Source organism: Pteropus medius, unplaced genomic scaffold (assembly GCF_902729225.1).
Source record: "Pteropus medius unplaced genomic scaffold, Ma_sr-lr_union100, whole genome shotgun sequence".
Classification (NCBI taxonomy): domain Eukaryota; kingdom Metazoa; phylum Chordata; class Mammalia; order Chiroptera; family Pteropodidae; genus Pteropus; species Pteropus medius.
The window spans coordinates 13779-27268 of record NW_024355423.1 but is presented as its reverse complement, the minus strand read 5'-3'; the positions used below and the strand labels follow the sequence as shown (position 1 = coordinate 27268).

The window sequence follows — 13490 nt, the reverse complement described above, 5'->3', positions numbered from 1 at the left end:
CTTCATTGTGTGACTTCGAGATTCGAGTCTGCGCACTGCTGCTAGGCCACCGGAGCTCCGCCCGCATTCTGTGGCTTGGAGATCCGAGTCTGCGCACGGCTGTTCGGCCTCCGGAGCTTCGCCCCCATTCTGTGGTTTCGAGATCCGAGTTTGCGTTGGTGCGCGGCTCTTACATCGCCCAGCTGCGGGGACTCCCTTGAGATATGAACTTCTCCAATGATGAGGTGTTTACTCAGGTAGGGTCTTGGCCCGGGGCCTAGGGAGGGGACGAGGACCACCTGGGTGTGGGTCTTCAAGGAGCGAGAGGGGTACCATGGGGTGGTGGAAATGACAGTGGCCTGGGTGAGGGGGGGGTCCCCATGGGGTGGCAGGGATGACGGTAGCCAGGGTAGACAGTCGCCTGGACAAAGGGACTCCAAGATGGTGAGGGAGGGCAGCTCAGGTTGCAGGGACGGGGTCAGTCCTCCCTCGAGGGTGGGGGCGAGGAGGCCTGCTGAGGAACCTTGGGAAGATCGAGACTGAGGAAACTAAGAGTATGACTAAAATAGATTTGACTGTCACTGTGGGTCCCCAGGGGTCGTCTTCCCCGGACTTGCCGCCCTCAGACCCGAAGGCCTCTGACGTGTCATCGGATGAATACCCTGAGACACAGGTCATGAGGGTAGGCATTTTCTTCAGAGGAAGAAAGCAAGTCAACTTCAGCGGCTTGGATGATTCTGGAGACATGTCCAGACAAGGTGTCCTGGGTGGGTCGGGTGCTTTCCTGTCCTCCGTTCCTCGCGCATTAGCTGCTATTATACAAAGGCAGTTTATTGGAGAGTTAGACATCTCTTCTCCCAACAAATCATCAGCTAAGAAAATGTCATGCGGGAGAAGAGGAGGCCGGCTCGGCCACCTGCCGCGGGCCACATCTAGGAAGAAAGCATCTCAAGAGAAGAAATCTACGGGTGGCGGTGGCTCAAAACTTGTCCTGGGAAGAAAATCCCAGCCCTGCCTCTCGGGAGGTCCCCTGGCATCATCCGCCCTCCCACCAATCTCTGGCCCTCCAGTACTTGGAAGAGAGGAGAAATATTCCTTGGTCTCTTTGGGGCCCAAAGAGCTCAAGCATAACACCGAGAAGAAACCATTGGTGAGTAGGACAAGGGGGTCCAAACTGGTGGCCGAAGAAGATACCAACCCAGATGAAGAGCCAGCCCCAACAGGTCAAGTGAGTATACCATCTTCCTCCTTCCCTTCCCCATCCATATCCCCAACACAAACAACTTTTCACATGCTCTTTCTCTCCTTGAGGTTCTCATTAGGGTGCCAAGTTCGGATCATTTTAATAGGATCAAGTGCTTAATATGTGCTAAGTGCTGTTTTGGCTTCTTCCCCAGAGACGGGAGTGGTAAAGGGGGAGCGGATAGGAAGGAAGGGGTGGGAAGGAGGGGGACTGGGAAGGAAAAGGCTAAGAGATTAAGTTTTTCTCATCTATGCCCTGCCTCCCCCCAGCCCCTAAATACGCATACTCCTAATCAATCAGAAATGTGTGTTTTAGCTCCCAGCAAACAGGCTACAGCCATCTCGCCTGTCCATGTATCGTGGAGACTACAACAGTGGAGATTCCAAGATCAAGACCTTTCAAGTTCCAGGGAACTCACAGATTTTGCCCATGGCCCAGGAAGGAGTCAAGCCCAGAGCGTCCCCACCCTCAGGTGATACTAGAGGGTTTGGTTTATTGAGATGTGGAGGGAAAACTCTGGCTCTGTCAGTCTGGGGACCTTAGCCTTGCTCCCAGAAGTCTCTGCATACCCAGACAACTCTTCCATAGGAAACGGTGTAGACAGGGCTGTCCTGAAGTTATGGCTCCCGGGAAGGCTGGCCCAGAGAGAAAGGCAGTACTGCTGGACAGAGCAGGGGCAAAACGTCCACAGAGGGTAGTGCTGCCTCACCGGAGATCCTGCTAGGTCCTTCCTGTCTCTCCTGGGCTTGGGAACTGAATTTTGTGTTCTCTTTCAGGTGACCAGGAGCCACTTATCCATCCAGCACAAGAGGAAAGGAAGCAGCCAGTACCTAGAGCACAGTGCTGCCCTCAAGTAATGCTCTCTAATCTAGGCAGCATGGTCTGCATCCAAGTTAAATAGACTTATATTGCCCCCCCTCCCTCCACCTTCTTCTCACCGACGGTCCTATTTCAGTCTAGCCACTGGGCTTTGGGATGTGGGGGAGGTGCCAAGAAGGGAATGGGTGATGAGGAGAGAAGGGAGGCGAGAATATACTAACAATTTCTTTCTCCCCTGTCTGCTGGGTTAGTGTCCTGTGCTACAGAGAGAAATTGACAACCTTAAAGATCAACTTGGTATGATCAACCAACCTCTGGCTTGGGCAGGGGAAGAACAGGACATCTTCGTGCAGAATGTGGGGTGATGTGGGCCTGGGGATGTAGGATGCTGTCTGGGGATCAGCACTCCTGTAAGAGGAAGACTCTGGCAGGCCTGGCCTTGGAGCCTTCTGTGCATTTCTCTCTCTCTGTCTCCTCTCTCCACGTACAAATTTATTGTTCATTTGAACCACACTTTGCCAACAAGTTTGAGAGATCTTATTTTAGTTCATCTAGAGATAACACTTATTTTCTCTTGAACTGCTGCTGGGCAGGGAGTGTACATGTTCTCATAGGTTTTGAACGATTCTGATACACACCAGAGTTTGAGAATTGTTTGTATATGTGTTCCCATTTAGAAAACATGTCTACTTTTAACTCGAGGATAGGGTAGATAGGTCAATCCCAGGACTGGGTACCCCCAGGCTTGGATAGGAGGTTCGGATTGCAGGGTTAGGCTTGTCCCATTGGGGATGAGGCGGGGTGGTTCTGTATTTCTGTGCCTGGAGTGTCTGCTTATGCCTCTCTCTGTTTCAGCGGCCATGCAGCGCCTCATCGACAGGTTCCAGATCTTTTGAAGTAAATGATGCACATTCCATCCCCCTTCCCACGGTCTCGGTCTGGGAGGGCTGGGGCCTGGGCCCCGCTGGAGGTTCCTCCCTGACTCTGCTCTTTTTTGCAGGTCAAACACAACACCCCCCTTCAGAAGCAGCTGTACCTTTTGAATCCACGACCTATAGCCACACTGGCTCCCCCTGTTCTCCCCACTCACTTCTCATGTGAAGGCCCCACTGTGCTGCCCCACCAGGGCTTCCCTCTTCTTCAGGTTGAGCACAGCTTTTGTCCCCTGTTTGCTGCAGTTTTAAATAAAAATACTCCTCAGATCCTGTGGTCTGCCTTCTCTCTGGGTGAAGCCGGGGCTGGGAAGCTCATGGTTCTGCCCCTAAATACGCTACACTTTGCTTCTTCATCCTTCTTTCTTGGGTCTCATCATCACCCTCACCCCATCTCAGCAGAAGCCAATCGCCTTCTCCCAGCGTTTCAGCGTCTCTCCCTTCCCCCATCTGGAGCATCGTCCTGGTTCTGCCTACCTCCCCTTCTCCTCTAGCACGTGTTTGTAAGTTTCTCCTCCACGGTCATCTCAACAACTATTACACAGCACGGTTCACTCATCTTCCCCCTTCCCAGGCCCAGTCCTCCTTCCAGATTCGTTACCACCCACCAATGCCACCACATGCGTGGACAACTCAGATACAACCTCTGCATCATCTTCATTTCTCTTTCGTCCTCACATGTCTCTTCTCTCTCCTTAGTTTAAGTAAAGGGGCAGAGGCAGAAGTCACAGCATAGCAACATGCGGAACAAAAATGGGGACATGAATCTGTTCTGCAGACTCCGGGCAAGCTTGGGGTAACTGCTCATGGGCAATTAGAAATGGATGGTCATATCCTTCATGTCTCACGCACCAGTCTAAGCCCAGTCTGGACCTAGGCCCCAACCTGCCACCCCATCAAGGCCCCATGTCACCCTTGACTGCCCCAGGAATGGCGGTCATACTGCCCACAGCCTCTGTGCCTGGGCCCGCACATCTGCGTTCCCATACCAGTGTACCTCTTTTGTTCACACACATGTTCCATTGTCCCATCAGACTTCACTTAGAAAACGCTAATCGAATATAAAAATGGTTAAGAATTTCAGACGGTAACAGCAGAGCATTGCAGCAAGCACAATAGCAGGGACCCAAGCGAAGGTCACACATGCAGGAAGCCAGCCCTGGTCACATCTAATAACACCTAGCTGTGTACAGAGATTTGATTAATTGATGTTTTATACAGAGAACTCACTTTTATTTAGGTTATCTTTCTCAATAATCCTCCATGACTTTCATTATCTTAAATGCTTTGTCAGAGCTGAAAAGTAGATTCCTTCTACTTTTTCCCATATAGGGAAAAATATATTTTTCATAAATAAAAAAAATACGTTTAAAAACCTGATTGAAGCCAATTTCCAAAAGAGAAATGTGCAGCTTACAGTTTGTTGGGGGTAACAGGATAGCCTCCCATAGAAAATAAAAGTATGACTAACTGGGATGAGGGCATATCACATCCATGAAATGAAAAGAGGTTGGTATAGGAAAAAATAATTTCAAAATGTAAACTTAAAAATATAGTTGAAACTATTGCAACTATTATTCAATATAACATTGGAGGTCCTAGTGAGTGCAATCAGACAGGAGAAAGATATAAAAGGCATCTAAATAGGAAACGAAGAAGTCAAACTGTTACTATTTGCAGATGACATGATTCTTTATATAGAAAACCCTAAAAACTCCACAAGAACACTACTATAAACAATTAGGAAATACAATAACGTTTCTGGATACAAAATGAACATTCAAAAATCCAGAGCATCCCTATACTCTAACAATGAAGTGTCAGAAAAGAAGTGGAAAAAATAATTCCTTTTGCAATTGCAAGAAAAAGAATAAAATACCTAGAAATAAATCTAACGAAACATGTGAAGGACCTATATAATGAAAACTACAAGACTCTATTAAAAGAAATCGAAGAAGATACAAAGAAATGGAAAGATATTTTGTGTTCTTGGATTGGAAGAATCAACATAGTTAAAATGACCATATTACCTAATGCATTACACAGATTTAATGCAATCCCCATCAAAATCCCATCGGTATTTTTTAAACAAATAGAACAAAAAATCATCGGGTTTGTATGGAAGCACAAAAGACCCCGAATCACCAAAGCCATCCTGAGAAAAACGAATGAGGCTGGAGGCCTCACTCTGCCTAACTTCAACTTATACTACAAAGCAAGAGTAACCAAAAAAGCATGATATTGGCCGAAAAACAGACACACGGACCAGTGGAACAGAATCGAGAGTCCAGAAGTAAATCCATGTTTACATGGGCAAATAATTTTCAACAAAAAAAAGCCAAAAACATACAGTGGAGAAAGGAAAGCCTCTTCAACAAATGGTGCTGGGAAAACTGGAAAGCCACCTGCAAAAGAATGAAACTAGACTGTTGTCTATCATCACACACCAAAATTAACTCCAAATGGATTCAGGACCTGAATATAAGACCTGAAATAATAAAATGCATAGAAGAAAACATAGGAACTAAACTCAAGGACTTAAAGAAGAGTTTATGAATTTGACCTCAAAGGCAAGGGAAGTAAAAGCAAAAATAAATGAATGGGACTACATCAAACTAAAAAGCTTCTGCTCAGCAAAAGAAACTGTCGACAAGGTAAAGAGACAACCATCTGAATGGGAAAATATATTTGCAAGTGATGCCTCTGATAAGGGCCTAATATCCAAAATATACAAAGAACTCATACAACTCAATAACGACAAAAACAACAACAACAACCAAACAAAGGATCCAATCAAAAAATGGGCAGAGGACCTAAACAGATACATCTCCCTAGAGGACATACAAATGGCCAACAAATATTTGAAAAGATGCTCAACATCACTAGCTATTAGGGAAATGCAAATCAAAATCACTATGAGATACTGTCTCACACCTGTTAGAATGGCTATAATCAATAGGACAAGTAATAACAAATGTTGGAGAGGATATGGAGAAATAGGAATCTTCATATACTGTTGGTTGGACTGCAAATTAGTACGGCCACTATGGAAAACAGTATGGCGTTCCCTCAAAAAACTAAGAATTGATCTACCATATGATCCAGCAATCCCTCTACTGGGCATTTTTACCTCAAAGACTTGAAAACTCATATCTGAAAAGATATTTGCACACCGATGTTCATAGCAGCATTATTCACGGTGGCCAGGACATGGAAGCAACCAAAGTGTCCTACGATAGATGATTGGCTAAAGAAGCTGTGGTACATATATACAATGGAATATGACTCAGCCATAAGAAGAGATGAAATACTACCATTTGTGACAACATGGATGGACCTCGAGATAATCATGCTAAGCGAAATAAGCCAGCCAGAAAAAGTGGAAAATCACATCACTTATATGTGAGATATGAACCTAAAAGCAACAAATGAACAGGACAAACAGAGACTCATGAAAATTGTCTATAGACTAGTGGCTACTAGAGGGTATAGGGAAGGGGGGAGGTAGATGGGTTAGAGGGGTCATATATTTGGTGACAGAAAGAAATATAAGTATGGGAGGTGAACACAGTGTAAATATATATATGCCTTACTGTTAAAGTGTACAGCTGAAACTTATTGGATTTTATTAAACAACGTCACTGTAAAAATTAATTAATTAATTTAAAATATATATATATATATATGAAATTTAAAATATATTTAAGTGGGATAACTAGCAAATCGGATGCATCTGACACATAATTTAATGAACCAAAGGATCAAATTATAGGATTTTCCCAGTATGCCATAGAAAAGGGCGGACGAACAGAAAGGATGTGAGAAAAGTCGAAACATTTAGATAGATCCAGAAGTGTCAGCCTCCATTCTTTGATGGTCATCGGAGAGAAAAGGGAGGACAAAAAAAAGTCACAGAATTGAATAAAGACATGAGTCGAGAGAAACAGCTGACCCATTTCTAGCAGGATGAATGAGGATCTTCACAGAGTGAGTCAGAGAAGTTTCTGTCATTTCTCTAGATTCTAAAACAGTGTAAAAACCGTAAAGACTCAGATTGGTCATCTATAAACTGTTTGTAATAGAACATTTGTCTCGAGCTATCGTGTAGATTAAATATATTGATGTGTAGAAATCCCTTAAGAGATTACTGGCACAGTGTAAGAGCAATCATAGCTATTAGTCAAATAAAATAACCACTTAGACCACTTGGGCGTGTTATTGCCCTTCCTATCAAATGAGAAATGTTATATAGGGCAGTTAGCATTAAGTGAAAGTTTTAACTTGGAGGTTACCAATTCCGCCATTGAAAAGCTTTGAGGCATGTCGGGGACCCAAGTTTGGACCCTTTGGATTATTTTCCCTGGGTGATATATTTATTTAGTTGTTTGTTTTTTTTTTTTGCGAAGCAATCCTTCGTTGACCTCACAGATTGCAAGGACCTTGTCAGCTTACAATCCCTTATTTTTTAATTTTTACGCCTACAGCACCGGGTCTTCATAAGTGGTCTCCCATCCAAGTACTAACCAGGCCTGACCCTGCTTAGCTTCTGAGATCAGACGGGATCCAGCTTGTTCAGGGTAAAGCAAAGCATTTGTACCAAGTACTTCCTGGAGATTCAGGGCCTCAATTTTGTTTGCCCTTAAACCATCACACTTATTAACCAACATCTTTGAGCTACTAGCAGATGGCCTTGTTTGCCTTGCAAAAGGAAGGATGTCTGAGTAAGCTGTATCTGAGTAAGCCACCTTACCTGTCCTCTGATGCTCACCTCAAAATGACCCTCTGATTGGTAATATCTTTGATGCCAATTTCTGGAAAGGTCGTTCTTAACTTCAGGAGCACTGTGTTTTAAAATTCTTTTCAAAGACACAAAACTAAAGTGAGCCATGATGCACAAGGCAGTTTAGCTCTGAGCATTCCCAAGTGCGTTATGGCAAAAGTATTTCAGAGAGTGATACATAATAACCATCATAGGTATCATCTGTTGACCTCTGACTTTATGTCAGTCATTGTGTCTAATTATATTCTCCTAAAAGTTCTGTGATGTTAACACTACTTGCTTTTTATAAATGTGGAAATCCAGGCTCACATAAATTGAGTGATTTTGTTAAAGCAACGGGAAGGTAGGAAGTTTCAGAGCTGGGTTTGAATCCAAACATTGAATCCAAACCAATGTTTCTTTGTTTTATAATTCTATTTTTAACTTTCTCCTTAATAATAAAGTTTACGTTTATTAGCAAAGGCCTGTGAGACCTCATCTCTGCCAGCCTCTCCAGTTTGTCATTTAGATCCACTCTGTCCCTCTCTCACTGTGTTCTAGTCACATTGGTCTTTTTGCTGTCCATCAACGCACTGCCCTGGTATTCATGATGTTACTACTTGCTGTTCCTTCAACCTAAAACACTCTTTTTTGAAATCTGCTCACTGCCCACTCCATCTCATCGTTCAGGTCTTGACTAAGATGTCAACTCCTCAAAGATTTCTCCATAACCCCCAGCCACAGCAGCTGCCCACACCCTCAACCACCTGCTCACCTACGAAAATGTAAACTCCTGATGGCCAGAACTTCTGACTTCTTATTCTTCACTGTAAGCCCGGGGCCTACAACTATATGTGACACATACTAGGCACTGAAGAAATATGTATTTCCTGAAATACTGGTATCTTTGTTAAAGCACCATTACACACACACACACACACACACACACACACACACACACACAATCATTATTAAGCTTCATGGGTAGAAGTATATAGTTTTATTGTAGTCACCCCTGCAGAAGTGGATGGACCCCCATAACCCCAAATTTGGCTTGGAGGTTACAAAGCAGACGGTCTCAATAACATAGACTGAATCACATAATGCAGGTGAGGCCCTCTGGGGAGTTTTCACCTGTAGAGAGTGAAGATCATTTGAGAGAGCTGGGAAAGGAAACTTCTTTGTGGTTTTATGGTGGTTAGGGGCTGGGGCTGGGGTGAGGGTTCCCGTATGTGGGCTGGGGCTTGCGTGGTTCAACTTTCTGTCAGAGTTCTTTATCAGCTTGCCCAGATGTGGGGCAGAAGGAGGGGGAGCAGTAAGGCTTGAAAGCTGTCAGCAGTCAAACAACAAAAAATGGAGTCAGATTTACACTGCCCCAGTCTCCTTCACATCACGTCTCCCCATCTGGGCTCTGGTAAGCTAAGCCCTGATGTCACTCCTCCTTTTTACTTCCGATCCCCCCTCCCGTGGAAACACTGAGGATATTTTTTTTTTCTTGTCTGTGGGTTAAAATGTCAAGGAGGGAAATCTGTCTTACGTGCTCAGTCATGACCCAGTCCTTGGACCCAATGTCTATGGAACTGCGACCTGCCAATCTGATCCCCAGCTCCGCTGGTCTCTACCTTCCTGTCAGACACCCGCTTCTTCCCTTTCTTCCTCCCCTCCCTCCCATCAGACGACCCTCAAGGACACGTACACACATAACGTTTTCAAAACTTGTTGATTTTATTGTCACTATCAGTGAACCTTTCAGTGTAAGATTTACTGTCTACGGGCTCGCTGTTTCTTCGGAGCCTCCCTTGGAGATGGTTGCAGCTCTCTATACTTTGCTACGTTTACGGTATGACGTGCAGAGGCAGCATTGTCCATGCTCTCTGGTTCCTGGACTGTTTTATTCGGATTCTTCTTTTTCTGCATCCTGCTGTAACGGAGTGATGTTTTTGGACCGTTTGTTTTCCTTGGTTGCTTTGAACAGTGTCGAATGGCTAATTTTATCCTGTCGACTATCTTCTTCAGCTGGTAGGGAAGAGAACAAACCCAGAAAGGTATTAGTTTGGAAGCAGTGGATGGCAGATGCATGGGAAGGGTGAATTTACGCAAGGAGTGTGGACCGAGGAGGTGTTTTGTGGCAGACAAGGACAGGTAGGAGTCTTGGAGGTAGGGTAGATGGGGAAGTAGAGGAGAATCATGGGTATTATAGGCTGACCTTGTCTGTGTCTATGGTGTTGTGTTGACAGGGGACCTTCTGATTCACCTTGTTTCCGCTGCTTGTGGCTGGTTCTGAATCGGTGCTCAGCTCCTGCAGTTTCTCTTTCATCTCTGCCATGTCTAAGCCGGCAATGGTCTGACCAACAGGGCTCCTGACCTCCCTATATATACTCTCCCAGGCAATGAAAAACCACACCCATCAGCTTTGTTTAATCATCAAAAAACTCCTCCCAGCCAATGGTAATCCTGGAGAGGCTTAGACATCACAATGTAAGGGAGGTCCAAGTTCTCTGGTTAAAGAAAAGGGGTATTTTCTCAACTCCCCCTAAAAAGCCTTCCCAAAGTAACCTTTTACCTCTCTTCGTCTCCCTTTTTCATTGTTGTGAATCACATGGCAGAGAGACGATGTTTCCTCCAAGCCCCTCCCCGGGCTCACCCTATTCAGTGATTCATTCTGTTCTCTTCCACTCCCCACCACTACCTAGTTTTTGTATGTCTTACCTAAAATTCCTCCGAGTGAATGAGGTTATATATACGTCTCGATAGAGATGTTTTATCATCCTATTTACTCCCAACAATGATCTTAAGGCCTTTCACTACTTGGTAACCATCAGGCAACTTTCCCAAGTGTGTGTGTGCATGTGTGTGTTTATGTGTGTATGTGGTTACTGGCTATACTTTGGGGGGCCTATATATCCTGTTCATATTTATAAGTTTCTTCCAGGAAGCCTCAGATTAGTAGCATCAGTGTTACAGGTCTCCCCCATGGCTATGGTTGAATTAACCCTTTGGCTGTACCACAGGGGTGTCATACAAATGAAGATTAGGAACTTTCTGGTGACAGAGGCACAAACAGCAATATTTTGTAAGTGTCCTAGTGTATTAGTCAGGGTTCTCCAGACAAACATAATCAATAGAATAGCGTAGAATAGATAGATGATGATGATGATGATGATGATGATGATGATTGTGATGATTTGATAGTAGTATAGATAGATGATGGGAAGAGGAGGATGAGAGAGAGAGAGTGTGTGTGTGTGTGCAGTAGGAGAGAGAGAGAGAGAGAGAGAGAGAGAGAGAGAGAGAGAGAGAGAGAGAGAATAAATGGTGAATTGCTCACTTTTTTTGGACAGGGAAGCCAAGAAGTCCTCTGCGTCCTGGAGACCCAGGAAAGCCAGTGGTATAATTCAGTCAGAGTCTGAAGACCTGAGAATCAAGAGAGTTGATGGTGTGAATCTCAAAGGCAGAGGAGAAGATGAGATGAGATTTTCCAGTTCCAACAGTGAAGCAGAAAAAAGGAGTGAATTTCTCCTTCTTCTTCATTTTATTCTATTTAGTGTCTCAAAGATCCACTCAAAATGAGGAGGGCAATCTACTTTACTGAGTCCACAGATCTAAATGCTAATATCTGGAAACATCCTCACAGACATACCCAGATATAATGTTTAGCTTGGGCACCCCATGGCCAGTCCACTTGACACAAAATTAACCATCACAAGTTGAGTCACACATAATACATCACAAGGAGTCATAACTTGTTGTTGGAACTTGACACTGATACACATCTCCTTAAATCATACTTAATCTTGAATGGAGATAATAACGAGGTCATTTTTCCACCTAACATGATACAACTATCCTGGATCAGGTTGAAAATGAACAAACCCTTTCCCCAGAAGAGGAGTTAAAGTAATGTCTACTCTTCTCTTTGCTATTCCATAAGTTAAATATTATGATGTAAAATTAACAATACTTAAATGCTATGATATAAGATCAAGATGATATAAGATCAATACATCTTATGTTAGTTACATAAGAGAATAAAAGAAGACAGAAATACGTGTGTGTGTGTGTGTGTGTGTGTGTTCTAAGCCAACAGAGCATAAAGTTATAGGAAAAGAAAGCAAAAATTTTGCTAGTGGGTCAGTTGAGGTAATAATGAGTGGTCCACTCCCATTTCCTCTCCTTGATTCCTGGACCCGCGAATCTTGCCTGTGGCAGAGACAGGACCATATATATTCAGAGTATATACACCCTTCCGGAGAACCTTGCCCCAGCCCTGCAAAGTATTGCCACCTAGCTGGCCCTGTAACCGAGTCTTCAGAAGGCCGTTCCACCGTTCGATCAAGCCAGCTGCTTCGGGATGGTGGGGAACACAGCAAGGCCAATGAATTCTATGAGTGCGGGCCCATCGCCTCCCTTCTTTTCCTACGAAGTGAGTTCTCCGGTCAGAGCAATGCTGTGTGGAATACCATGATGGTGGGTAAGGCATTCCGTAAGTCCATGGCTAGTAGTTTTGGTAGAAGCATTGTGTGCAGGAAAGGGAAGCCTGTGTCCTGAATAAGCGCCTGTTCCAGTAAGAGCGAATCACTGCCTTTTCCACAATAGAAATGGTAACCGATGTAATCAACCTGCCACCACGGAGCTGGCTGATCACTCTGGGGATTGGTGCCATTTTAGGGGTCTGGTGTTGTTCTCTGTTGCTGGCAGATTGAGTACTCAGTGGTGGCCATGACCAGGCCAGCCTTGGTGAGTGGAAGTCCATGTGGCTGTCTCTGCATCATTTCCATCCTTGCCACCATGGACACTTTGTTCATGAGCCCATTGGGTGATGGCAGGAGTGTCTGGGGAAAAAGGCTGACAGGAATCCACAAAACAGTTCATGCTATCCACTCGATTATGAAAATCCTCCTCTACTTTAGCGAGCATTCACACGGGACACAGATATCTTCATTTTTCTGCCCATTCAGAGAGGTCTCTCCATAGGCCTTTTCCCAAAATTTCTTTGTTATCAACTTTCCAATCGAGCTCCTTCCAAGCCCCTGACCATCCAGCCAAAGCATCGGCCAGACTCCATGGACTGGTACGTAATCACACGTCTGGCCATTTCTCCTTTCACGCAGAGTGAACGAGCAGGTGCACTGCTTGAAGTTCTGCCCACTGGGAGGATGTTCCCGCACCACTGTCCTTGAGGGATGTCCCTGAGTGGGGCAGCAGTGCTGAGCTGTCCACCTTCAGGTGGTGCCTGCGTTCCGAGGCCGCACACACATCTCCTCACGTTTCTCTGTGCTGTTTCCTCGGGTACACAACGGGGACTGTAACAGCTACGACGGACGAGAACAGCCAAATCGGCGAGCTCCGTACACGCGGTGAAAATATGGTCAGAGAGAGTGGCGTCCGCAGGGGCAGAGTGAGACCCCCCTGCATCTCCCCTTAAATTTACAACAGTCACACAGCCGCAGTGCAGCAGAGGAGCCTCTGCCCAACACGCAGACACACCCATGAGGTCCCCGCACGGCTGCACCCGGGGGTGGGGGTGGGGGTGGGTGCCCCGGCGGTGGAGGCGGGGCGGGGGAGGAGTCGGGCTGCAGCCCTCGCCCTGTCGCCTGGGTGCTGAGAGGGGCAGACGCGCCACCCCTGCCTGGCAAGCTGGCTCCCCGCAGCCCGCGTCGCGGCGGAACCGGTAGCAGCAGCTGAGACGCGTTAAACAGCACGGCGGTGCCAGCAGCCACTACTGACGAGGAGGCAGCGCTGTGGACTTGGGGACCTG

The 13490-nt window shown here is 45.6% G+C and overlaps 1 protein-coding gene and 1 long non-coding RNA gene across 2 annotated transcripts; both read left to right on the top strand.

Annotated features, from left to right (window-relative positions):
- The first annotated feature begins 105 nt into the window (after window positions 1–105).
- On the top strand, window positions 106–935 carry LOC120599585 (uncharacterized). Its single transcript, XR_005651931.1, has 3 exons — window positions 106–224; window positions 575–737; window positions 852–935. It is a non-coding gene; the product is annotated as an uncharacterized LOC120599585 (long non-coding RNA).
- Window positions 936–985: 50 nt separating this feature from the next.
- LOC120599584 (uncharacterized protein CXorf49-like) lies at window positions 986–3235 on the top strand. The gene is made up of 6 exons (XM_039858657.1): window positions 986–1207; window positions 1538–1694; window positions 1999–2075; window positions 2293–2338; window positions 2897–2938; window positions 3042–3235. Exons 2-5 carry the CDS (start codon window positions 1574–1576, stop codon window positions 2935–2937), a joined length of 285 nt encoding a protein of 94 aa, XP_039714591.1. The 5' UTR covers window positions 986–1207; window positions 1538–1573; the 3' UTR covers window position 2938; window positions 3042–3235.
- The last annotated feature ends 10255 nt before the right edge of the window (window positions 3236–13490 follow it).